The sequence below is a fragment of the Tachyglossus aculeatus genome, chromosome 10 (genome assembly GCF_015852505.1).
Source record: "Tachyglossus aculeatus isolate mTacAcu1 chromosome 10, mTacAcu1.pri, whole genome shotgun sequence".
NCBI lineage: Eukaryota > Metazoa > Chordata > Mammalia > Monotremata > Tachyglossidae > Tachyglossus > Tachyglossus aculeatus.
Window position 1 is genome coordinate 11444902 of NC_052075.1, and position 27116 is coordinate 11472017.

The 27116-nt window shown below is 48.0% G+C and overlaps 1 protein-coding gene across 2 annotated transcripts in view; it reads left to right on the forward strand.

The window, feature by feature from the left end:
* TBC1D19 (TBC1 domain family member 19) overlaps nucleotides 1-20189 on the forward strand; it is a 71881-nt gene extending 51692 nt beyond the window's left edge. For both annotated transcript variants that reach the window (XM_038753167.1, XM_038753168.1), the window contains 6 exons: nucleotides 7047-7079; nucleotides 10446-10555; nucleotides 12956-13047; nucleotides 15377-15492; nucleotides 18832-18902; nucleotides 20015-20189. In XM_038753167.1, the coding sequence (XP_038609095.1) occupies nucleotides 7047-7079; nucleotides 10446-10555; nucleotides 12956-13047; nucleotides 15377-15492; nucleotides 18832-18902; nucleotides 20015-20089 (497 nt within the window). In that variant the 3' untranslated portion in view covers nucleotides 20090-20189. The remainder of the gene's footprint in view (nucleotides 1-7046; nucleotides 7080-10445; nucleotides 10556-12955; nucleotides 13048-15376; nucleotides 15493-18831; nucleotides 18903-20014) is intronic.
* Nucleotides 20190-27116: the final 6927 nt, after the last annotated feature.

Genomic DNA, 27116 nt, shown 5'->3' on the forward strand with positions numbered 1-27116 from the left:
AGCGCTCAATAAATACTGTTGACTGGTTGATCAGCCCCCCATGCCTGCACTTAGCCTAGTAATGTGTTTTCATTTTGGGCAATGTGGACTGGTTCGCTGAAGCGAGCCTGAAAGGTCAGTCCTATACTAAGAAGAAGACACTGATATTTCTCCTCTTCGGCCCCATCCCTACCTCCACCAGACTCGATTGGTTTGACATCTGCTGGTTTGCGTGAGTAGTCCCTTTGGCTCTCCTGAAGGGGACCCTCAGGCCTAGAATAGAGCCCTGGGGCTCATTAGACCCATCCCAGATGCTCAAAGAGATGGTTGATGCTAATCATCAATCATCAATTGTATTTATTGAGCGCTTACTATGTACAGAGCACTGTACTAAGCGCTAATGAAACATCATGGCCCAGTGAAGCAGCGTGGCCTAGTGGAGAGAGCCCAGGCCTCAGAATCGAAGACCTGGGTTCTGATCCCGCCACCGCCACTCGGCTCCTGTGTGATCTTGGATGAGTCGCTTCACTTTTCTGGGCCTCGGTTCCCTCATCTGTAAAATGGAGAGTCGACTCCTGTTCTGTCTCCTACTTGGACTGTGATCCCCATGTGGGATCCGATTATCTTGACGCCAGCGCTCAGCACAGTGCTTGGCACGTTGTAAGTGCGTAACCAATACCATAATTATTAATGTAGGCGTGCACAAGCATCAGATCTTCAAATACTGAAACAATCAAAAAAGGTCCTGGAGTCAGAACACCTTGGATGAATCATAGATGAGAGCTACTATTAGAAATTCTTCATTTTGCAGAGGCAGAATCAGCATAGAAGTTCATGCTGGAGGATTAAGGTTGTCAGGGTGCCCGTTATAGACTAGTACAGCATTTTGACTGGAACATATTAGTATGAGCCAGTTCCCTGAAATAATTATCCAGGGACATACTGGAGAGCTTTTGGTTTGCTTCAAGGAAAGTCCTAATTGTCTCAGTCTACCCTCTTTAAGGCTGAGTTTTTTCACAAGAGGAAGATTTGCGGTTTTATTCCTGACTCATACTGGACAGTTGCAACCTCTCCAAGCTAAAGTTTCCTTAAATGTAACCCAGAGGTTTTTAAATCCTGAAATGGTATCTGTAGGATAGTTCAAGGACCTCCAGTCAAGAAACTCCAATGAATTATTAAAATGTTGTTCAGTTTTTCTAATTTGTTGTGATCCAAAATGTACTCCAACATCGATCGCATATTCTTCTACCTCCTTTAGTTCCTTCTACAGTCCCTTAGTCTAGAGAACATTGGATTAAAATAGGCCATATAGACGGTAATGTCCATTCCTGGTTCTTTGCATCTAGGTGTGCTCTTCTAAGATTCCTTTTAGGAATCCCATCAATCGGTAGCATTTATTGAGCACATACCCTGTTCAGAGCTCTGTACTAAGCTGTTGGGAGAGTACAGACAGTTGAGGCAGTCAGTCAGAGGTAGTTATTTGTTTTTTGAATGGCATTTGTTAAGCGCTTACTTTGTGTCAAGCAGGGTTCTAAGGGCTACGGTAGATATAAATGAATCAGGCCAGGTCCCTGTCCCACATGACACACCACAATGTAAATAGGAGGGAGAACAGGTATTGAATATCCATTTTTGTAGTTGAGGAAACTGAGGCACAGAGAAGGTAAGGGACTTGCCCAAGGTGACACAGCAGGCAAGTGGAGGGGCTGGGATCAGAACCCTGAAGTCCATGCTTTATCCACTAGGCCATGCCTAGTTCTCGCCTGTCCCGCCGTCGACCCTTTTAGACTGTGAGCCCACTGTTGGGTAGGGACTGTCTCTATACGTTGCCAATTTGTACTTCCCAAGCGCTTAGTACAGTGCTCTGCACACAGTAAGCGCTCAATAAATACGATTGATGATGACCCCCGGCTCACGTCCTCTCCCTGGCCTGGAATGCCCTCCCTCCGCACATCCGCCAAGCTAGCTCTCTTCCTCCCTTCAAAGCCCTACTGAGAGCTCACCTCCTCCAGGAGGCCTTCCCACACTGAGCCCCCTCCTTCCTCTCCCGTTCCCCGTCCCCCCAACCCTACCTCCTTCCCCTCCCCACAGCACCTGTATATATGTTTGTACAGATTTATTACTCTATTTATTTTATTTACACATATTTACTATTCTATTTATTTTGTTAATGATGTGCCTCTAGCGTTACTTCTATTTATTCTGACAACTTGACACCTGTCCACATGTTTTGTTGTCCGTCTCCCCCTTCTAGACTGTGAGCCCGTTGTTGGGTAGGGACCGTCTCTATATGTTGCCAACTTGTACTTCCCAAGCGCTTAGTACAGTGCTCTGCACACAGTAAGCGCTCAATACATGTGATTGAATGAGTGAATGAATGCTGCTTTACTCAGCACTTACTAGGTGCGCAGCAAGTCGACGTGATCCCTGTCTTCAAAGAGTATATGATCTGGCTGTGGAGACAGTCACTCGAGTAAATCCTAGATGGGAGGAAGAAGAGAAAGGGGGAGTTAGTGCTTAAGCGATGGAGTATGGATACAAGTTTACAGGAGGTGCAGGATAAATAAATAGGCCCTGCAGAATTGATAAAAGGGCAGTTGGGATATAAAATGGGGAGATTAGAAATTAATTTGGGAAGGCTTCCTGGAGGAATAATGACTTCATTCCCTACCCCAAGGAGCTTACACTCTAGGAGAGACAGACAGGAAAATATTTACAAACAGAGAAATCAAAGGAAGTAATTGACTGCACAGTGGAATAGTATCATAATAATAATAATAGTTGTGGTGTTTGTTAAGTGCTTTCTATGTGCCAAGCCCTTAATTAAGCACTGGGGTAGGTAAAAGAAAATCAGGTCCCACGTGGAACCTACAGACTAAGTCGGAGGGAGAACAAGCAATAAATCCCCGTTTTGCAAATGAGGGAATCGAGGTACAGAGAAGTTAAGTGATTTGCCCAAGGTCACACAAGCAGATGTGGGATGGAGCTGGGTTTAGAACCCAAAGGGAGTCCTCTGACTCCCAGACTCAGCTTTTTCCACTAGGCCACACTGCTTGTGTACAAAAGTGCTCAGGAAGGATTTAAATAAATGCATTTGTGCTGGAGATTGGCGAGTTTGAACAAGTTGGGGTGTGGGGAACTAATCAGGGAAGACTTGTTAGAGGAGATGGGGATTGAGGAGGGCATCGATTATGGGGAGTGCTGTGGTCTACTAGCTTTGCACAGGAAGGGGGTTCCAACCCAGGGGAACAGCGGGGTCAAGGGCAGTCACGCCACCAATCAATCAATCAGTCAATCGTATTTATTGAGCACTTACTGTGTGCAGAGCACTGTACTAAGCTCTTGGGAAGTACAAGTTGGCAACATATAGAGACGGTCCCTACCCAGCAGTGGGCTCACAGTCTAGAAGGGGGAGACAGAGAACAAAACAAAACATATTAACAAAATAAAATAGATAGAATAGATATGTACAAGTAAAATAAATAAATAGAGTAATAAGTACATACAAACATATATACATATATACAGGTGCTGTGGGGAAGGGAAGGAGGTAAGATGGGGGGGATGGAGAGGGAGAGGAGGGGGAGAGGAAGGAGGGGGCTCAGTCTGGGAAGGCCACCAGTGTATGTTATGCAGAATTTACTACTGACATCCACATTCCCTCCCTCTAAAATGTTTGGAAAAGATACATTTCTTCTGCATGGGATAATTACCACCATCTCACCAAGCTCTTGCAGAGAACAATGAACCAAAACAATCTCAAATCCCTTTGTAAATGGCAAGTTAATATAAAATCAGTTGTAAATGCCAAATGATACTAGCTGGGATTAAAATGAGATTTGGAAAGTAAAACCCCCAGGATTGCTTCGGGCTATTTCCTAGTTGACTCCTGCGCCGTTGAAGACTGTTTTTTGATAGAATTTGTCTTTATCCATAAATTGGCTATCCCATCACAAGGGGATTACTTCTGTTTAAGCAAAGTCCCCATCATTCCATGGTGGACACGCGATCAGAACACAGTGCAGAATTGAGTTTGGATTCAGATCATCTGGTGGCGGGACGGATAGCGTCTCAGCTGATGTTCCTTCACAGCAGAAACGTGGGCTTAGGAGGCAGCTATATTTGAGATCTGTGGTCGAGGATGTTGCCGAGAAGAAACCATGCCCCAGGAATCCCCGGGCCTTTCAGAAATGCGCGCCCGGGTAGCGGCCAATTGGCTGTAACTCAAGCTTCGGCCGGCTGAAGTGATGAGAGGCAGAGGGAGGGATTGTGTAAAACTTGCCAGGGACGTGACTATGCCTGAGATCAAAGGAATTCTCCCCCCCAAATGCCTGGGTGGCATGTGACCTCCAAATGCTAATGTAAGCTTCACCATGGGTTATGTCCTTGATCCTGTAATTGCCAGAAATGCCCGTTCCATCTCAGGTCGGCCACTTCATCGAGCGGGGCAGGCTGGCCTCGCGATCGACAGCCGCGTTGAATTCATTCCACCAGGGTTTGGAAAGAAGGGAATGCAGGTGCTTGGTGTGAGCTCTCAGCCCACACCCTATTGTTCCTTTTAGCCCCAGTGCGGTGCTCCCCAGTGAGCGCAGCCCCCCAACAAGGGGGCGAGGCCTGGTACTGCTTCCAAATCTCCGGGAGGCCTGGTTTGTCACCATGAGAGAGGTGGCCACGTCTTCAGTTTCAGGTGCCATGCTCTAGGGAACAGCACATGAAAAGTTGACATGTGGGCTCCCCCCTTAGCCGCCCCGCCACACACATTAGCGAAGTCTCTCTGATATCCCTTCCTGCAGCCCCCAAACCTTCCATACCGTAGGGCTTTCAGCTCTGGGCAGAGCCAAGGTCTTCGGAGGAAACACACTAGGGCTTTCTGGTGGAATTGGATTCCAGTCCACGGGACTTTTGAGCCGGGAAGCAGTGCCGTTGCCATTGGGAGGCTCCATCACCATTTGATCATTTCCATCTGATAGTTGCCTGGAGTCACTCAGCACAGTAGCTGCTCCAGGTACCCGATGGACTAGCTGTCTGAAAGCTTCAGGGGCTTTCCAGTAAGGCGTCAGGGTGCCCAATCCCACAGATGCCATCTTCACTCATCCCTTCCCCCTCCAACCACAGAATCCCCACCCCACCCCACCCCACCCCAGGGGCCTCCCAGCAAGCCTAAAGACATGCTCTCCTTAAGGCACCTCTAGGCTTCTGGGCTTGTATTTTCGGTGGGGTTGTCTCTTCTGGCCTGGACGCAGGGAGCAGGTAAGCACTTTCTGTCTCTCCCAGTAGTGTGACAGTAATAGAGGAAGACCAGCGAAATGTACCAAAGATGGGAAACTTCTGGGCTGGCAGGGAAAGCTAGTTCTCCCCACCAGGCAACAGGGGCCTCGATTCAGCCTTCCTCTCCCCTTTCCTTCCTGACAGCAGTGTAGTAATGCCTGTGAAATCTCCTGGTTGGGCCTACTGTCTGGATATTAAATACGGGCCCGATCCTGGTCCCTTCTGGTTCGGGGGAGGCCCGCTCCTCTGCCTCCTGGATTGGCCATTTGTTCATTCATTCAGTCGTATTTATTGAGCGCCTACTGTATGCAAAGCACTGTACTAAGCGCTTTGGAGAGTACAATACAACAACAGACACATACCCACAACAAGCTCACAGTCTAGAGGGAGAGACAGACATTAGTATGCGTAAATAAAGAAATGAATGAATAAATAAATCACAGATCTAGATAAATTACAGATCTAGACGTGTGCTGTGGGTCTTGGAGGGAGGATGAATGAAGGGAGCAAGCTGGAGAGGAGCAGGGCCAATGGCAGGACTGGCTAGGCTTGGGCCTCCCCAGGAGGTGTCCAGGTGGCTCCAGCTGTGGCCTCTACGCAGGCCACAAAGTGACCTTGGCTGGGGGTCCATCCTTCCCCTGACAGCCTCCTCAGCTGTGTGTATTTGTTAAGACACTTATCTCAGCCTGCTGGTGTGACTTCGGGGCAGGGAAGAGTCCCAGCTTCACTGGAGGGTGCCCACCGACCTCCAAGTCTGCCTTTGGTTTTTAGAAATTGAAACTGTGTACTCTCGAGCATAGGCATTCCTCATATCCACCGAGATCCTGATATCATCTGTTTTCTCATGTACGCTGTCTGTGCTGATGTATCCTGGTTGTCTGTGCTGATGTGTTGTACTGATGTATATGGGAGAAGCAGCATGGCCTAGTGGATAGAGCAAGTGTCTGGGAATCAGAAGAGAGTCAGACTTAGCAAATATCATAATTATTATTATTATTACTGGCAATCTGATATAAATACTCTATGTCCTGATATAAGATGTATCCATAGTGGGTGTCCTGGTCAAGCAGTGGTATTTATTCATCATCAGCAATGGTATTTATTGAGCGCTTACTATGCGCAGAGCCCTGTACTGAGCACTTGGGAGAGTACAATACAATAGAGTTGATAGATATGATCCCTGCCCACGAGGAGCTTACAAATCTAGTGGGGGAAGCTTTGAAAGGCCTTTGGCCACAAGGAGAGAGATGATGTCCCTGAAAGCCAACAGGTTGGCCAACCCCCACCGCCCCAGCTCGAGATGGCATGTTCTCTTTACGTGCTGCTTCTCAAAGTACTTAGGGCCTCCGAGCTGGTTTTGGTCTGCCATCCCAGGCCCCGAGTTAAAGGTGTGTTATATTAGTGATCCTTCTACCTCTAGTTCACAAAACAGCCACAGCAACTTGTCCCAACTTGTTCAGGATGCTGGAATGTTTTTTATTAATAGACATTTCTTCTAGCGCACTATGTAACGTGAGCTTTTTCAGTGGGAACGTGATCAATTATGTGTTCATTTCCTACCGAGTCCATTTTTCAGACGGTGAAAAACTTTTCAAGTTTCCTGTTCTGGAAGTGAACCCCCTCTCCCCGACCATTTCTCATTACGAGTCACCTCAACTAAATCCTTTCGATATTGTGCAAGAGACTCAAAGCAAAGTACAGGAGCCTCTTTGTATTCTCGGTTTTAATCATCTTGGGCTTATTCTTGGTTGCAGTTGGGCATGCTATTTACTGAAACGAAATGCCTCCCTCTTTTGTAGGTGTAATCCCTTTCCATGGATTTTCAATGTACGGTAAGTTGGCCTTTAAATTTATCGTTTTTAGACCGCATGAAAAATATTTAAAACTGAGAAGTCACCCTCCATCGCACACCACCAGCCTGTGACCCTGGAGATTTTTGAAATTGTTGACTGGAGAGGTAGTTAAAAAGGGCTCCAGAAGGTCTCTCCATTGACCTGGGTGAGAGTTGTCAGCTGAACTTCCTGCCAGCGCCAGGCACTTCCCAACTCTGACCTAACGGGCACCAGTTATGCTGGCGCTGGCCCAGCCCCGGGATGGAGGAACAGGGGAAGGAGAGGAGGGCTCGGATGGGGAGGGTCCTTGTCTCTTCGATTGAGAGTTGTTAAGAAATGGGAGCGAGGTAGAATAGAGGGACAGTCAGCCCTCCGTTGAAGCTCGTTGGCTTGTCCGACTCCTGGGATGCGCTGCATCTGTTCCATGGGAGCCTGCAGCTGCCTGAACGAGGTGCATGTGGCCAGTGAGTTCCCCAACTGAGGAGAAGGAGTCCGTTTGGTCCAGGGAAATGTGGGAGCCTGAGGACTCCCACCCTGGAAGAGATCAGTGTGGGTGGGGAAAGAAAAAGTCACTTTCCTCCGGCCCCCAGTTTCTTGGGGGGCGGGGGGGGGGAAGGAAAAAAGAAGCTGTGGATTGCAATGAGTATTAGTTAAAAACAAGTAAACCTCGACTTCTTAACCTCGAATGCTTAACAAATCAGAACCTCTCCGATTTCTGCTGATTTTTAACAGAAGGTTTGCTTAAATTTCATAATTTCTTGACCAAAAAGTCCCCAAGATGAGATGATGGTGGTGCGTTCTTGGAAAATCTCAATTGAGGGTACTGAAACTTCTGATCCTTTTGGTGCCTTCAAATGCCACCAGGTTAAGTTGGCTCACCAACAGTGTATCCCTTTGGCAGGACTTGGGGAGCCTTGGGTTCAGTGGCAGGGAAAGAACCCCACCCCGGGGGCACCAGGGCACCGTCTTTACCCTTTAACGTGAGTTCCCTCACTGACCCCCATCCACTTTGCCACTCCCCTCCCTGCTCCCTCACCCACCCGGCTTCCCTGTCCCAGATTCTCCTCCTCTTTCCTCCCAGCTCTATTTCCCATTCGTGCTGGCTTCCCGCGGCCATAGGTGGCACGAAGACGAACGGCGGCACCTCCGCCGTCCTGCCGCCCCGCCCACACTCATCCTCTCATCCGCTCACCGCCCTCAGCCAGCCCAAAAATCTAGCTGGATTTGTAATGGGCCGGGGGTGGGACGGGCGGGAGAAGGCCTTCCCTCAACCAGACAGTGCTTTCTCAGGCCCCACCCGAACCTGCCACCAGCCTGCTGCGTTGAGAAGGTGGAGGCACCGGCCTGACCGCTCAGCCCCATCAGTCCGTGAGAGAAGGCTATGCCGGCTGCATTTCTCTATTATGGGGGAGGTCAATCTTAGGGCTAGAAGTTGCTTAGGGCAAATTATTTGTGCAGTGATAATCATTAGCAGTCGGGCAGTCCAGAGAGATAGAGAGAGATACGGTAGCTGAACCAAAGGTAGAGTAGGGTTGGCCGTTTTTAGAAATCAGCCTCTGAAGCAAAGTATTATATAAAACAAGTTCAGAGGACATTCATTGCAACCCGCCTCACATATCACATTTCAAGGGACTAGAGAGCTCGGTTTAAGCCGGAATTTGATATTCATGAGAAACTTTTCCTGGCTTTCTAATGGGTTGGAGCTTTTTATTTTCATTGCTCTAAGAAGGAGCTCAGCATAAATCCATTCTGCTGCCGGAAGACTAACTCCTCCGACAGCAGCTGGATGGTTCCAGCTGTTCTGTTGTTTACAGTGGATACTCAAACACGGGCATTATTGAGTTTCCACAAGAATTAAAATGGGTAAGCGTCAGGCGCAGGAATAATGCCTGTTCACTGTAGGCCCGTGTTCCGATTGTAGGAGCCGGCAGTGTTCTTGGTGCTCTTCTGATGGTTGCAGGAAACTTCCGCAAAGTTTTTTATTTCAAATGCAGTTTTGTCCCATCGGTGATCCCAGCCAACTATTCTCTGGCATCCTGTGGTTCAGGGCTAGTCCTACCTGGGGCTGAGGGTTGACCCGAATGAGCTCCAGGAGACACCCAAGCTGTAATGACTGTGACCAAGACCTTGTCAAGCTGCAGAGTTTAACAAGCCACTCCAACTGAAAACAGTGCTCTATTATTTGGGCGCAGAAGAGAGTCACTCTACTATTTTCAAATCACCTGACTCGGTCCCATCGGCCTCCGTGGGCCCCAACTGATTTCTCTTTTGCCTGTTTTCAAAAACAAGTCCTTTTCCAGGTCGGAGCGGTTCGTTAAACTGTGCAGCTTGATAAGGTCTTGGGTGCAGTCGTTCAAGCTCGGGTGTCTCCAGGCTGCCTGGCCCTGAATCTTTAAAGGCTCATTCAGAGATATGGCCATCTGGTGTCAGAGGAGTTGGGAGTTGTTTGCTCTTTGTTTTGGCCATTTTTCCTGTCATCTTTCAAGAGGAAAAGACACCCAGGAGCTCTCTCCCCATCTCTGGCAGCCCCCACCTGCTGCTGCTCTTGGGACGGGGCCAATGACCCAGAGAAAGAATGTGACTCCAAGCGCCAGTGAAATAGCACTGGGGGTAAGAAACTAGGTTTGCCCTAAAAATGGACAGATGGGTAGCTGAGGGTTTAGATGCCTCCAAACCCCTGAGACTTAACTACCGTCCCACTTGTTGGGGTTTTTTTGGAGAGCAAGGATAATCTGATTGATTGGGCCATCCTGGACATCTGGGTGCAAGATTGAAACCCGCATTAAGATATCTCCCCATGCCTTTCTAAACTAGGTTCCTTATAGAAGTTTGAAAGAGCACTCAGCTCCCTCTTGATATGAGGGGTGAAAATAAGCCTCTTCATAATACTTCACTATGGCATAATATCGACCTAATTCTTACCATCACCGCACTTCCAAACTGTCTAAGGGTTAGAAAGGAGCTCCCGCCCATGGAAATAGACCATCTCTGTTTTGTTTCAACTATTGGCAGGCCAATTCCCAATTTGTAGCTTCCTCTCTCCTTCCAGCTCTAAGAACCAGTGAGCTAATTGCTAATGCAGAGAGAGAGTGTGTGTGTGGGTGGGTGATCTGACAGAGTTTTCCTCTCTACATCTGAGGTTTTGACATCACCTTCAAAAGCAGCTAGCGTGTGGGGCAGGGCTATTTTAATGATCCAGACTGGCTTTTAAAAGTACAGTATAAGATGATTAGAGTGTGTACTTATTTGGAAATGTTATTACCTCAGAGATATTGATGTGTTTACGTTTTCACGCTCCATGCGCTTATTCATTGTCAATTTAGTCGTTGGCAATGTTGAGTCAATTAATTTTTTTTATCCTTTCAGTTGCTCCACTTTGTTTTCTGTACCATGAACCTTCCAAACTGTATCAGATCTTCCGTGAGATGTATGTGCGTTTTTTCTTCAGACTCCATTCCATCTCGTCTCATCCTTCTGTAAGTTCATTGGAAAACGCAAAATGGGTTTCTATTGGGGATTTTCTCGAGCTGCATGATTTGCTCTTATGGGCTGTACTGACGGTTTTGCCGAGGAATGAATTTTTGCCCCCGTCTCCCAATCGGTGACTTGGGTTCCCTCCTGGCGTGAAGAGCAGGAAGCTCGGCAGCACTGGGTGGGCTGGGGCGGTGGGGTCATGAACCAGAACAAAGTGGTGATGGAGGTGGACCCACGTCCTCCTCCACCCCACGCGATCCTGCAGAGGTAAAATGGCCCGCCCTCCCAAACTGTGGAGAATCCAGTTCATTCTGGTTTGGGACTTTAGAGTGGGAATTTGCGAGCTCACAATCATGTCCATAGGATCCCGTGGTGATGGCGCTTCCAGATGGTGGCAGCTGTCGAGCAGAATCCAAGAGGGGCAAGAGTTGAGAGGGAGGGAAAGGACCTGCAGGGGAGAAAGAGAGAGCAAGACCGAGAACCCCCAGTCACCAATCAGAGTCAAACAGATTTTATTTTGTATATTTACTATTCTATTTATTTTATTTTGTTAATATGTTTTGTTTTGTTGTCTGTCTCCCCCTTCTGGACTGTGAGCCCATTGTTGGGTAGGGACCGTCTCTATGTGTTGCCAACTTGTACTTCCCAAGCGCCTAGTACAGTGCTCTGCACACAGTAAGCGCTCAATAAATACGATTGAATGAATGAATGAATGTTTCCCCCAGCTCAGTCTGCTAGCACCCTTCTCGGTTCTAAATACTGCATCAGAAAGGCCAATTCTAAATGCTCCCCAAACGGTTTAGATGAGATGCCGGCATTTTCTAGCTGCAAGCACTTTGGGGCGTTGTGAATCTACTGGTCTGTCGTGGTCTCCTGTTTGATGGCTAGACAATCGTCCATGTCTTCTAATGTTTTTCTCTAAGTTCCTTTCCCTTTCTACTCCACCCACCAGAAACATTTATAGGCTAAATTCTCTGGGCTGTGCAAGTAGCGGATGGAAAGAGTAGGGGGTCTGCATTTCCCCAACTGCTCCCACCCCACCTAAGGAGCTGGGAACTTTTTCAGATGTGATGAAAAGATGCCCCTTGGATGTTCTTGGGCTTGGGCCCGCAGGGGAATTTTGATTCTCACTTCTCCAAAGCCCTCAACACAATATGTATTCTTGCTCTGCTCCATTGTGCTGGGGAGGTGTTTGCACCTTGGGATGAGCCCTCAAGGCTGGAGAAACAGGAGCATTGATGGGGGCCTGGATGGGGAGGGGGAGATTGGACACAACCCTCTCAGGAAGCCCAATGAGACTCTGCCTTCATCTCTCCTTGCTTTAGTCCTGGGTGTATGTGTGTGTTGCACGTGAGTGCATGTGTATGTCTGGGGGGTACTCTTGCAGGTAGCCCCCCCCCCACCATATTCACACTCCCTAGGGGCCTCCTGCCCTTCATCCTGCAGGCTCAAGATGGGCTGTAGCAATGATGTCCAGTTGCCAGTTCACTTCTGACCCTGGGAATAACCACTCCTAGAGGCCCCCTGGGCTCTGCCCAGCCATGCCCTGTCCCCTTTGAACATAGAGTCTTTGGGGCCTTCCTGCTAGCCTCACGGATTTGGGTTTTAGCCAGGCCTTTTCCTACATAAGTCAAAATACAGACAAAAAAGTTCACTGCAGAATCACATCGAAGGGGACGCCGAAGCTGAGAGCCGACACCAGAAAAAAATGGCCACTTCAGTCAGTGTTGAATCGAATAATGTCCCTAAAAAGGGAGGGAGACCCCACTGTGAAAATTTTCTCTTTGTCCTGAACTAATCAAGGAAGTATTCTCTGGTGGCTTTGCCTGGTGCCTGTTCCAGGCAGATAGTCTTTCCCTGGGGTGGCATTTAGCGGAATAGGGCAAAAAGCAGCAGGAAATATTTTTCCCAGAGAGGGCGGGAGGCACCAGAAGGGGAAGGATATTGTGGAGGGAATCAACTGAGGGCGTGGGGTGACAGGGAAATACCAGGAAGCTGGAGGGAATCCAGAAAAAATGAATTTCTCTCTGGATTAAGGGATCATGCAGGCTGGACCAAATAGCAGTTTAGTCTGAAAAAAAGAATATTGTGTGTTTTTCCCTTTTCTTGGGCTAGCCGGATATCGCATATCCGGTTTAGGTGGAGCCTATTGTGTTAGAAACAAGACGCCCTGGGACATACTTGAAAGGCTGCTCCTCCGCCTGCCGGTGACCCAATGACTGGTTTACCCTTGAGACTCAGTCACGCAGCCCTGGTTTTCCCCGTTCGGTTCAGTTACGTTCTGACCCTTACCTATAATGGAATAATTGTACATCCACAATATTCGGATTTTTCATGTTGTTTCTCTTCAAAGCCTCCGGAAATCATTAATTTTTCATGTTTGAAATGGATTTTCTTCTTAGGGTGTTGTGTCCCTGTGCCTGCTGTTTGAGACTCTGCTTCAAACTCATCTTCCTCAACTCTTCTATCACCTGCGGGAAATTGGCGCTCAGCCGTGAGTATTTTCCGGTCTCGGACGGCCAGGCCTCCCCTTGAGTCAGTTCTTCCGAGACGAAGTCATCTCTCGGTGGGGGGGACTCTGGCGGTGCCTACACATCACGCTATCCCAGCCAACCCCAAGGGCGAACTTGGCCCTCTGCTCAGGGTAGAACTACACGCACACCCTTTCTTCTTCCCCCTGATCCATGATCAGCATCAGGGAGGGTGAAATGCCCAAGTAATTATTTACTCCTTGAAATGAGTGTTGGTCTTGACTACCATCTTTCAGTATAAAAAGAATACTTTCTGTACCGGAGTCCTAGTGAATAAAAACTTTCATGCTACTATCTGAGTAGAAATCAGCTCTGCAAACAAGAACATTTCCAAACAGTTGTGCTAGTCACTGGCCATTTAGAAACAAAAGTTTGATTCTGTTGTTCTTATAAGGACCTAGGAAGAAGAGGAACGGTCTCATGAGTTCAGAATTTATAGACACAATTTTTTTATTCAAGTATTTAAAATGTTTTCCATAACAAACCCCGAATGCAAACCCAAACAAATGCCCGACTCCACATTCGCCTGCTGGATTGATTCCTCCGCTGAGAAGGGAAATATTAAATCCTGCGGACCGGCGACTTCCACGGCACAAAGACCCCTCTGAAAAATCCATGGGCCAGAAATCCCGGTTCTGAGTGTAGCAGGAAGTCTCCGGTGGCCCTCCATCGCTGGGAGGACACCGCGTAGTCTAGGAAAATAGCCCAGTGCCGGCTCATCCGGAACCGCAGACCAGAACGGTTGGGGGGCCCAGTTGGTCTGGCTGTGAGACATTGCCGCCTTTGCTGCCATAACATCACATCTCACTGCTGGAACAGTCTCTTCAGGGTCCTCTAGACCCTGGGAAGCAGCATGGCCTAGAAGATAGGGCAAGGGCCTGGAAATCAGAAGGACCTGGCTTCTGATCCCGGCTCCGCACTTCTCTGCCGTGCGGCCTTGGGCGGGTTATTTCACTTTTCTGTGCCTCAGTTTCCTCATCTGTAAAATGTGAGCCCCATGTGGGACAGGGCTGTGTCCAACTGAATTACTTTGTATCTAACCCAGGGCTTAGAAGAGTGCTTGACACTTAGCGCTTAACAGATACCATCGTCTTCATCACTCCCAAAGGCAAGACAGGATCACTGGACCTGGCTTTGCTGGATGACAGCAGGACCCCCTCAACGTTTGCTGAATCCAAGTGCTTAGTACAGTGCTCTGCACACAGTAAGCGCTCAATAAATACGATTGATTGATTGATTAAATGGTAGTCTGAAGTGGGAAGCCTTGTAAACCTGGCAAGCATAAAGTCGAGTTTAAAGGAACGATCAATGGGTAGCCTCGATCAATCAGCTGTATTCATTGAGCGCTAACTGTGGGCCGAGCACTGTACTAAGCGCTTGGGAGAGTACGATATAACAGAGTTGATAGACATGTTCCCTGCCCAGGGCAAGCTTACAGTCCAGAGGGAGGCCTAGCAGAACAGTAGACGGATGAGCCTAATGGGCCAGCGTGAGAAAAAGCCAGCTGTCTGGCTCTTCGGCACTTTCTGTTTGCTGTCTTCTCTAAGAGCCAGAATCACACTCCACTGCCCTTCTGTGAACCCTGAGGGGAAGGGGTTGTTGGGCTTTTCTATTTGCCCTTGACTCACAAATAGTAGAGAACAACTCTCTGAGATTTTCTGTGTCACCCCAACTTAAGTAGGGCAAGTGGTCAAACCCACTTAATTTTCACAGATTCTCCTAAATGACTGTTTGCCCAAAACACTAGTTCAACCTAGCCCTGGACTGCAGAAGACACAGCCTGCCGAGGACCGGGCAGTGTGGATCTTCTGTACCTGTCCTATTTTGGTGCTGATCTTTAAGAGCACCTGCATACCCAACTGGCAGAATCTTCTCCGCTACTTTTTTCATTCTCATGCTGTAGTTCCTCCTGGGACAGCGACCTGTTGACCGAGATGCTGGAGGAGTGTATCCCTACTAGCGAGAGAAGAATTCCACTCATGCCTACTACATAGAAATGCCCCCAACCTGGGCTGGCCTTCCCGTTACCTCTTCTGGACTGGGAAAAAAACCTCCCAAGGCTGGGGTCCGGCTTCACAGTGTGGCCAGAGTTTGGGGTTTGCCCCTCACCAGGAAACTCATTCGTTCATCGATAGCTTCCGAAGGTGGAGCCCTCCTGAGCAGAGATGGTCTCAAAGGTTGAAGGCAGCAGCGGAGGAAGGAGTCTCTAAGATCAAAAGAGTGTTTGTTTGACAAAGCAATGGATCTTAAAAAAAAGTACCAGTAACCTGTTTTCTTCTTTTATGCTTTCAGACTCCGCATATCGTTTAAATGGATGGTGCGGGCATTCTCTGGCTACCTCGCCACGGACCAGCTCCTGCTCTTGTGGGATAGGATCCTAGGCTACAACTCTCTGGAAATCCTTGCAGGTAATAGAACATCTTTTTGGGTATTACTGGGGCCCTCTCATATCCATCTCTGAAGAGTGGGACAGAACTTTCCTTCCGTATATGTGGTGATCCGGGTGAATTTGCCCTCAGAGTACGTTAAATTACTTGAATAATTCAGGCCAAGTGGAGGACTTGGGTTTGTGATTATGAAGATAATTCCACACTTCTCCACTTCCCTTGGAGTTGAGTTACCTTGCCAAGGATGACCTAGGGAGAATCACAAAGGCAAGGAGGCCACAGCCCTGTCCAAGTGATTGTGAAATTACCACTTCCCAGTGGAGTTAAATGCACTACGCAGATGCCTTTTGGGATCCTGTGGCTCTTGTTAGTGCACACTCTCTCTTCTGTCTCATCTCCACTTTCTGAGTTCTGCCCCTGAGGTGAGATGCTGGTTGTGAGATGAGGGTGACGTGGCTGTGGGAAGGCGCCAAAGGGAGACAGGACCATGCCCTGTAAAGCAGTGCTTCTCCCACTACATGTTGTGGACAGGGGAGGGACTATCTTCTAACTTCCAAGTTAGACAGTGAGCACATGAATCAGGTAGAATTTGCTGCTAATCAGCTTCCAATAAAGTGCTTGCCCGTGGCATTCTCAGCTGCTGCCTAAGGTCTGGAGAAAATCACCTTTTGGGCTCCAAGCTCTCAAGTGCTTTTCTGAGCCAGGAGGTGCCCCGAAGTTGGAATTAAAGGTCGAATGCAGTTGCAGATGGCCCAATCTATAGGGAATGATTGTTTGCCCACAGATCCATTTGCGGGGAAAGCCGGGCCCAAGTGATAAGCTGTTGGGGCGGGAGGGGTCCCAAGACCATGTCAGGATTGAGAATGGGCAAGCACTTGTCCTGCTGTGGTCAGATCAGGAGTTCAGGTCTCTCCTCCTTCTCCTCCAGCATGTGAGGCTCAGACCTCTGCAGCCAGTCAACCCAGCCAACATAGATTTTCTTTTAGGAAACAATCTCCGGATCCTCCTGCTACCGTCACAGTGCCAGGTCAGGAAGCGGGGAGGGAGTGGCGTGGCCCCAGTCAGAATTGGCTTTAGCTTACTGTTTCCGGTAGCGACCAGAGCAGTGCCTTATTTTCCCTTCAGCTTCTGGCCGTTCGTTTCTGTTGCTTGTGTTCCTAATCCAAGGCTTGTTAGAGTTACTGCTTACATCTGCTTACGTTTCACAACCAGCATCGTATCTCAGGGGCAGAACTCGGAAAGTGGAGAAGAGACAGAAGAGAGAGTGTGCCCATCTTACACTGCTTACTCTCAGTCCAACTCTGCATAAGGACTAGCTGCTGCCGCTTCCTTCCTGTCACTAGTTGCCAATGGCCTTTTCTGAGATCTCTCCACTCGCCCTTTTCCATAGCCCAGCTCTTTTTCTTGAGACAATCCACTCAGTTCTTCCTTAAGGTTTGCTTTCACTCCATGCTGGATAGACTGCTACTAAGGAACTAGGGAAAGTTCTTCCACCAGTGCTAGTGGCATCGGTCAAGGCACGAGCCCTATCCCGTGGGGTTCAGCTACAGCATTCCCTCTGCACTCCGGGAGAACAGGGTGTAAATCCGTGGAACCTTTAACACAGTTTTGTAAGCTTAGTAGGAAATCCCTACCTAGTAGTGCCGCAACCGAAAAATTCATTTGTCTTCTTTAGCTTTAGTTGTGCCTCCAACACTTAAGCAGCATGGCCTAGTGGATAGACCGTGGGCCTGAGAGTCAGAAGGACCGGAGTTCTAATCCCGGCTATGACATTTGTCTGCTCTTGGACTTTGGGCAAATCACTTCACTTTTCTAGGCCTCAGTTTTCTCATCTGTAAAATGAGGATTAAGACTGTGAGCCCTTTGTGGGACAGGGACTGTGTCCAACCAGACTACCAGGTATCTGTCCCAGTGCTTAGAAAAGTGCCTGGTGCATAGTAAGCACTTAACAAATACCACACATTGTTATTGTTGCCAACTTGTACTTCCCAAGCGCTTAGTACAGTGCTCTGCACACAGTAAGCGCTCAATAAATACAATTGATTGATTATTATTATTAATAATAATAATAACAGCATGGCTCAGTGGAAAGAGCAGTCAAAGGTCATGGGTTCAAATCCTGGTTCTGCCAATTGTCAGCTGTGTGACTTTGGGCAAGTCACTTAGCTTCTCTGTGCCTCAGTTACCTCGTCTGTTAAATGGGGATTTAGACTGTGAGCCCCACGTGGGACAACCTGATCACCTTGTATCCTCCCTAGTGCTTAGAACAGTGCTTGGCACATAGTTAGCGCTTAACAAATGCCACCATTATTATTATTATTAAAGACCTTTTAGCAGCAGGATCCAGAGGAGAGAGGTACAGACCTGATTTCCAGAATCAGTCCCATCTTGTGTCTGCTGGATTGTGGGCAGAATCAAGGCTTTACTGCTCCCTGCAAGTCCAAACAGTCAGGAAGTCAACTCAAGACCAGGTTGTAGAGCTAGGATGGGTGGGGGCAACGACGGAGAGGCAGGTAATGATGTTTTAGTGGAAAATAAGGGGTGGGGGGAACCGGTTCAAAACTGAAGTAGAACACAGCCTCCCGGGGTGAAATCTGTAAAGGCTACAAGAAAAGGGAACTGTTCTACATCACTTATTCCTCTCATACTTTAGCATATCGTGCGGAACAAATCTGCAGAGCTTAAAATCAGTTTTCATGTCAACGATGGATTATAGTTACAATTGGTTCCCTTGGCATTGCTAATGAACTGCTGCTAATGGGGCCATCCCTGGATGCTGCTGCCATTCTCCTGAAGGGCAGAGCTTATCACACCTTCAAACCAATTCACAGTTGCATTGGTAGCATATTCTTCCGTGGGCTCCCAGCCTAAAAAAGCCTATGTCAGGCAGCAAATGAAGAACACTTTGAACAGAGATTCCAGGAGCTTCAGAAGGTCATCTCTGCCTGTAGGGGAAAGGCTGAAGAGGTTTTCACAGAGGTAAACCTGTTTGGGATCTCACTGCTTTAATATGTTCATGTGCACTTTTGAGAGTGAAGCTTATATTATTACAGTTAGAGCAAACAGAAGTGCCTTTTTGTATAAAATGAGGGTTAAATTAAGGCTTCTTGCCTAATTTTAAAAATCCTGTTGTAAATAAATTGAAATTCATATTTTTAGTGAATGTCAATGAATGCCGAAAGCTTGCTTTTTAAATGCACACTTTCAAAGGAAATGCATTTCAGAACTGAAAACCCAAATGATAAAGTTTGTGTGCCCCAAGGTGGCAGCTATGCCCTGGTGCCCAGCTTGCCCAGAGTGCGGGAGCATGACAGGCTTATTTGTAGGTCAGCAGTTGAAATACTGTGCATTCTTTTCCAGTCCTGGCAGCTGCTGTGTTTGCTTTCCGAGCGGTCAACCTGATGGAGGTGACATCACTGGCTGCAGCTGAAGTAAGGATAAGTTTCCTCAGATGGGATTGAAATAGTTCCTGATACCCTGCCAACCAGACAGTTCCCTGCTTCGATCCTTTCGGGACCAAAGATGTAAAATTTAAACTTTGTCAAACAAGGACATAAAGCTACTTTGGTCAGTGTAACCCAGATCATATCATTAATGAGCAGGATACTTAAAACTGGGCTGGCGAGGGTTTTCTTTGTATCATTTATGTTGGAGTGCTGGGTTTCAGTTCCGGGGGATTAGACGGCAGGTGTGTCATAGTAGTATACCCAGGCGATAGTTTTAAAAAAAATCACTCTTAACTGCAGTTGTTTGAAGCTGATTTTCCTCAAATGACCCGGCTTTATATCCAAAACAGGGCAAAAATAAATGATTTTACGTTGTCACCAGACCTCCCCCAAATGGCAGGGGCCGCTGTATGTTTAGACAAAGGAAGGGGATGTTTATGAGCTCTGCTTTTGAATTAAACACTTGGTTCCGCCTCCTGACTGATTCACTTAAGAAGCTGAACCCTCCTTAAGCTAGTATAACAGGATGAGGATTCATAATGCATTTATTAATAGAAGCAAGTTGAAATGTTAGACCTCATAAAACCACGCTACCTTGTATATTTGAAGTAAGCCGTTAGACGCAAACCTTTCTGGTGGCCTGTTTGAACTTTTTGTCCATAAATTGGAACTGAGTAAGCCTGAAAGGAAAGAATAATGTAACACGGTCCAAAAGGGGGTCATCATCATCATCATCATCATCAAATCGTATTTATTGAGCGCTTACTGTGTGCAGAGCACTGTACTAAGCTCTTGGGAAGTACAAGTTGGCAACATATAGAGGCAGTCCCTACCCAGCAGTGGGCTCACAGTCTAAAAGGGGGAGACAGAGAACAAAACCAAACATACTAACAAAATAAAATAAATAGAATAGATATGTACAAGTAAAATAAATAAATAAATAGTAAAGTAAATAAATAAATTTATTTATTTAAAATAAATAGTGGGAAAGAGCTTACCTGAGGCGCAGCCGTTCAGAGCGACCCGTTCCGTTGCTCTGGCTCTCTTCCTCTCTGCCTAGAGTAACAACCAACACTCTGTCTGTGTGTCTGTTTCAGGCTGTACTCGCCGACCTTTCCACTCTGAAAGTTATGCCTCTTCTTCAGATTTTTTTATTCGCTACGGTCACTTGAGCTCCAAGGTCACCGGCACGGCACCACGCACCTGGCTTCCGTTAGAAATCATCATGAGCTGTGCGACCTCTGCACCGAAGCGAAATTAAACTGTCACTAAGTACCCCGTTTCCTACGTGTTTTCACTTATGAAGCACCGTGTACCCCCCGAGTATCGCGCTGCATGCTGCTTGCTTTCATCAGGAGAGCAAGAGACAGAAATGGTGCCACAAAGCCAAGTGGTTCTGACTCGTCCAAACTGTATCTACTGCCCCGCTGTGTAGAGTGCATGCGAATGGTGTAAGCAATAAAACCGGGAGGTTGTGGTAATACACACACTGTACAACTTCACTTCCCCAACAGACTCGTATGTTGCCTTCGCCTTTCTAGAAGTTGAAGAAGATTCTGCTTTCAAACTTGAGCACGGTTGGCCTCCTGGGGAAAGTAGTTCCACCTCCTCCTTTTATTTGACTTCCAGCCCAGGTGGCCACAGGGAGATAGGACTGTGGGGACAGGCACACACAGAGGAAAATGAGAAAAAGTACAAAGAGATGCCACCACGCCACCGATGCCGACTGATCCCACCCCGATGTAGCCCGGCAGCTGAGGAGGCCTGGGCCCCTCCTATGTGGGATTCGGGCTTGATGAAATCCTGCCCTGGGGCCAGTGAGTTGGGATCAGTGCGGAGAGGGGGAGGATTTGTGACTAACGCCTCCTGTTTCTGTGACTCAACGCGGAACAGTGAACAACCAAAATTGTTCTTAGATTTACAATAAGGTCTCCCATCTGACAGAATTGGAGCATCGCAAGGTGTTTAGCTGCTGCCTACTTTTCCTGCTCACATTTCATTAAATTGTCTTTAAAATATTTTAATGTGCCATTTGTTTCCAAAGGGGAAGCTATCAGCTACCGCTGGCAAAGTTTAGCTCCATTAAAGCTAGTGAGTAGGTTAAAGGTGTGGTGGGGGAGGGACAAAAGTGCTTTGGTGTGAGTCCCTGTCCCATCAGTGGACCCCTGACTATAAAAAACAAAACCCTTCAAACTTAGTCTGGGCTTAGAGCTCCAGGAGAGCAACCACCACCGGCTTCCTCTATTCAGCCTGCTGCCCCAGTTGAGTCAGTCCAAACATCATCAATCGTATTTATCGAGCGCTTACTATGTGCAGAGCGCTGCTTCTAGCCCTTTAGCCCTGAGGGCCAAGCCAACAACATCACATCACTGGACCTTTCTAACAGGCTGCCTCTTCCTCCTTAGGCTATTGACTTTGTCCACTGGAGCTTGGATCCCTCCCTGGGCCTTGAGCAATCAAAAAACAGAGCTCTCCGTGAGTACCCACAACCACATGTCCCTACATCATCATCATCATCATCAATCGTATTTATTGAGCACTATGTGCAGAGCACTGTACTAAGCGCTTGGGAAGTACAAATTGGCAACACATAGAGACAGTCCCTACCCAACAGTGGGCTCACAGTCTAAAAGGGGGAGACAGAGAACAAAACCAAACATACTAACAAAATAAAATAAATAGAATAGATATGTACAAATAAAATAAATAAATAAATAGAGTAAAAAAATATGTACAAACATATATACATATATACAGGTGCTGTGGGGAAGGGAAGGAGGTAAGACGGGGGGATGGAGAGGGGGACAAGGGGGAGAGGAAGGAAGGGGCTCTGTCTGGGAAGGCCTCCTGGAGGAGGTGAGCTCTCAGCAGGGCCTTGAAGGGAGGAAAAGGCCCCGAGTGCCCTTTCCCCACCCCGCCTCCCCTCTCCCATGGGTCTTCCCAGCCCAGAACCCCATGTTCCTCAGTCTTGAGCCGCAACCCTGGAACACCAGGCTTCCCCCCGGGCCCCACCTTTCCTGGACCACCTCCGCAGCTTCCTCCTCTCAAATCCTCTTTCTTCCCCTTTGACTCGCCATGATCCAGTCAGCGTGCTGGGGAAATCCCATCCATCTGAAGAGTTCTAGGGAGAATATTCTAGTAAAGAGACACAAACTATGTTTAGCTGGCAGCCAGGCTCAAAGAGGCTGCTGCTGGTTTCTACTTGGGGGGTAGCTGAAAAGACAATAGCTGTGGAATACCTCTTTCCCCATCCTCCCTCCACACATCCCTTCACCCCCAATGCCCCTCCCATCCCCTCCTGGCCCTTCACTGCTCCGCTGTGCTGCCCAAGTCTGGAAGTCACCTGGAAAATTGACCACAGATCGAATCCTCTAAGGGCAGCACTGGGGCTGTGTCTCATCTCACACCGCTGCAGCGCAGTAGCTTTGTGGAAGAAAACAATGCTTCTTTGGTCAAAATGATCATTGTTATCATTTTTTTTTTACCTCAAAGGAAACCCCAAGCCTACTATAACCCACTTCATTCATTCAATCATATTTATTCATTCATTCATTCATTCAATCGTATTTATTGAGCGCTTACTGTGTGCAGAGCACTGTACTAAGCGCTTGGGAAGTACAAGTTGGCAACACATAGAGACGGTCCCTACCCAACAGTGGGCTCACAGTCTAGAAGGGGGAGACAGACAACAAAACAAAACATATAAACCAAATAAAATAAATAGAATAAATATGTACAAGTAAAATAAATATATAGAGTAATAAATATGTACAAGCATATATACATATATTCATTCATTCAATCGTATTTATTGAGCGTTTACTGTGTGCAGAGCACTGTACTAAGCGCTTGGGAAGTACAAGTTGGCGACACATAGAGACGGTCCCTACCCAACAGTGGGCTCACAGTCTAGAAGGGGGAGACAGACAACACAAAACAAAACATATATACCAAATAAAATAAATAGAATAAATATGTACAAGGAAAATAAATGTATAGTGTAATAAATATTTATTGAGCGCTTACTGTGTGCAGAGCACTGTACTAAGCGCTTGGGAAGTACAAACCGGCAACATATAGAGACAGTCCCTACCCAACAACGGGCTCACAGTCTAGAAGGGGGAGACAGATGACAAAACAAAACCTGTAGACCGGTGTCACTCCTCTTGTCACTCCTCTCCCATGTATCCAGGCTTGGAAACAGGTAAGCGAATTAGACCAGACCGGAGGTAAACTGGGAATGAATGTGGTGAAATTGCGCCGACAGAGTGGGTCCAGTTACTGTCAGAGCCCACTGTTGCGTCTCTATATGTTCCCAACTTGTACTTCCCAAGCGCTTAGTATAGTGCTCTGCACACAGTAAGCGCTCAATAAATACGATTGAATGAATGAATGTCCAGGTCTGCGCAGGTAGGACCCGATGAAGTTCGGGGGGAGGATGGATTTAGACCCAGATGGCCCGGGGTGCGGCCACCCCCATATCACCGTCTCAGCCCCAGTTCCGACGCTGCCTGGAGGCGTTTGGTTTCACCCCACCCCAGTGGGGCTGGGGGTTCGGGACCAAGCTCCTCATGCACAGCTGAATGACTTGATTGAGGCCTGAAGTGGTCCAGAGCAGCGTTGCCCACCCAGATCCTTCTGGGCCAGAGAGACCACCCCGAACCTTAACCTCTCCTGAGCCCAAACCAGCCCAGCTGTGGGGGTGGAGCCGGGCAGGGCCAAAGGGCAGCTTGCTGCCCAGACCCTGGCACTCGGGCAGACCCCAGGACTCCAGGCTCTCTCCCCTTTGGAGCCAACCCTACTTCGAAGAAACGATGAATTTTCTTCTGCTTCAGTTACGCCCTCCCTCCCCACGTCCGCCGAGCTAGCTCTCTTCCTCCCTTCGAGGCCCTACTGAGAGCTCTCCTCCTCCAGGAGGCCTTCCCAGACTGAGCCCCCTCCTTCCTCTCCCCCTCGCCTCCCTCTCCATCCCCCCGCCTTACCTCCTCCCCTTCCCCACAGCACCTGTATAGATGTCTGTACGTATGTATTTCTCTATTTATTGATTTTACTTGTACATATCCTATTTATTTTATTTTGTTCATATGTTTTGTTTTCTGTCTTCCCCTTCTAGACTGTGAGCCCACTGTTGGGTAGGGACCGTCTCTATATGTTGCCAACTTGTACTTCCCAAGCGCTTAGTACAATGCCCTGCACACAGTAAGCGCTTAATAAATACGATTGATTGATTGATTGACGTGAAAGAAAACCGACTGCTGCCGGATCCCTCTTTACCCTTTACTTCACCCGTCACTTCTGCAGTTTATCCATGAAGGGGCAGAAATGGGGTGCGGGAAACTTAGCCCTCCCAAGGGCCACCACCTCATTTCTGGACACTCAGAAGACACCAGGTCCTCCTGGGATGAAAACTGTTTTGGCCATAAAATAACATTCCAAAGTTTATATACGTGCTCTCACCACCCCCTTGCACCCAAAGTGTATAGAAATGAGAATAAGGGCAGGACGGCGTCGATCCGCTCCCTTGGCACGGCGGCACTGGGATGGGATTTCCCAGCAGTTGCGGGGAAGGAGCCCGGGTCCGATCCCCCTCCATGGGCCCTGGACGGGTCCCAGGCGCCCTGGCTGGTCAGAATTCCGGAAGGAGCTCGGGCTGTGCCGGCGCGGAAGCCATTCGCACACCAGAAACCCGGGAACCTGGGAAAGACCCCCCTGAATCCCACCTGCTGCTTTCACCCCCGCTTCCTGCGGTGAAGAGTATTGCACTTAGGAGTCTTCCAACACCCCCCAGGAGCAAATAATAATGGTAATTATGGTACTTGTTAAGTGCTTCTGTGTACTGGACTCTGTACTGAGTGCTGGCGTGGGTACAAGAGAAGCAGCGTGGCTCAGTGGAAACAGCCTGGGCTTTGGAGTCAGAGGTCATGGGTTCAAATCCAACTGTCGGCTGTGTGACTTTGGGCAAGTCACTTAACTTCTCTGTGCCTCAGTTACCTCATCTGTAAAATGGGAATTGACTGTGAGCCCCCGTGGATCAACCTCTAGACTGTGAGCCCATTGTTGGGTAGGGACCGTCTCTATATGTTGCCAACTTGTACTTCCCAAGCGCTTAGTACAGTGCTCTGCACACAGTAGCTGCTTAATAAATACAATTGAATGAATGAATGAACCTGATTATTTTGTAGCCACCCTAGCGCTTAGAACAGTGCTTTGCACATAGTAAATGCTTAACAAATGCCATTATTATTATTGTTATTATTATTATTACAAGCAAATCGGTTTGGACACAGTCTCTGTCCCACGTGGGGCTCAAAGTCTCAATCCCCATTTTACAGATGAGGTAACCGAGGCACAGAGAATAATAATAATAATGATGATGGCATTTATTAAGCGCTTACTATGTGCAAAGCACTGTTCTAAGCGCTGGGGAGGTTACAAGGTGATCAGGTTGTCCCACGGGGGGCTCACAGTCAACCCCCATTTCACAGATGAGGTAACTGAAGCACAGAGAAGTTAAGTGACTTGTCCAAAGTCACACAGCTGACAATTGACGGAGTCGGAATTTGAACCCATGACCACTGACTCCAAAGCCCGGGCTCTTACCACTGAGCCACGCTGACTTGCCTGGGGTCACAAAGCAGACAAATGGTGGAGCCAGGGTGAGAGCTCACGGATTTTTCTGACTCACAGGGCCTGTGCTGTATCTACTACAGAGAAGTAGTATATATAGTATATAGAGAAGCAGCGTGGCTCAGTGGAAAGAGCCCGGGCTTTGGAGTCAGAGGTCAGGGGTTCGAATCCCGGCTCCACCACATGTCTGCTGTGTGACCTTGGGCAAGTCACTTAACTTCTCTGGGCCTCAGTTACTTCATCTTTAAAATGGGGATTAAGACTGGGAGCCTCCCGTGGGACAACCTGATCCCCTTGTAACCTCCCCAGTGCTTAGAACAGTGCTTTGCACATAGTAAGTGCTTAATAAATGCCGTTATTATTATTATTATTATTATTATTATTATTTCTACGCCATGCTGCTTCTACTGCGGCACTGAAGCCCGACCATCTGTAAAAAGGAACTCCAACCTTATGGGTTGGGCGCCTCTATGGCCTGAAACCTTGTGGCAAATTGGGGCTCGGGTCAAGGCCAGACAAGGAGCAGAGGTTCTGTTGCTTGGGGGTTAATGACAGATAGAAATTCCTGAGTTCGAGGTCATGGGGTGTCGGTTAGTCAGTGTGCCCCTGACCAGAATATCAACCAGTTGGAAGGATTTGACACCTGTCTACATGTTTTGTTTTTTTGTTTGTTTCCCCCTTCTACACTGTGAGCCCGTTATTGGGTAGGGACCGTCTCTATTTGTTGCCGACTTGTACTTCCCAAGCGCTTAGTACAGTGCTTTGCACACAGTAAGTGCTCAATAAATACAATTGAGTGAATGAAAGAATTCCTAGTCAGAGCAGGGTGGCCTAGTGGAGAAAGAGCACATCCCTGAGAGTCAGAGGATATGAGTTCTAATTCTGACTCCACCAGTTGCCTGCTGGGTGACCTTGGGCAAGTCAATTAACTCTTCTGTGCCTCAGTTTCCTCATCTGTAAAATGAGGATTCAATTATCTGTTCCCTCTCCCCCTTAGACTGTGAGCCCCGTGCATCCAACCGGATTATCCAGTATGTGCCCCAGTGCTTAAAACAGTGCTTGACACATAGCAACCACTTAGCAAATCTAATTTTAACAGTAGTAAAAGGGTGATGATGATGAGTGACCCAATCAGAGGGCCCCTGATGGTTCCTGTTGACTAGCAGGCAGTGTTTGGTGTCCAGGAGATGCCTAGGGGTGTTTGTGGGGACTGCCCATGGCATCACTCACCCACAGAGGGATTTAGGGGTGTTACTGGATTCTGAGAGCACAAATGAGAAATGAAAGATTTAAGCCGCAAGATTGTTGCCAGATAGCTGCAATGAGGCATGTTATTCACCAGGAAAGGCAGTAGAGACACCATCCAAGCCCCGTCCTGCCTTTTCTCGTCCCTGAAATACCCACCCCTTTGATTGAGTTGGTCTGATGCCAGCCTCGGTGTAATGTGTGTGGCTGAGCGTGACTGAACATGTCCAGCCTGTGTGTCGGAGAAGCCAAATCGGATGGTAAATTTTCACCTTGTTAAAGAGCAGGGGGAAAGATGGCAGTGAGGGGAAGGCCGGTGGTTAGGGG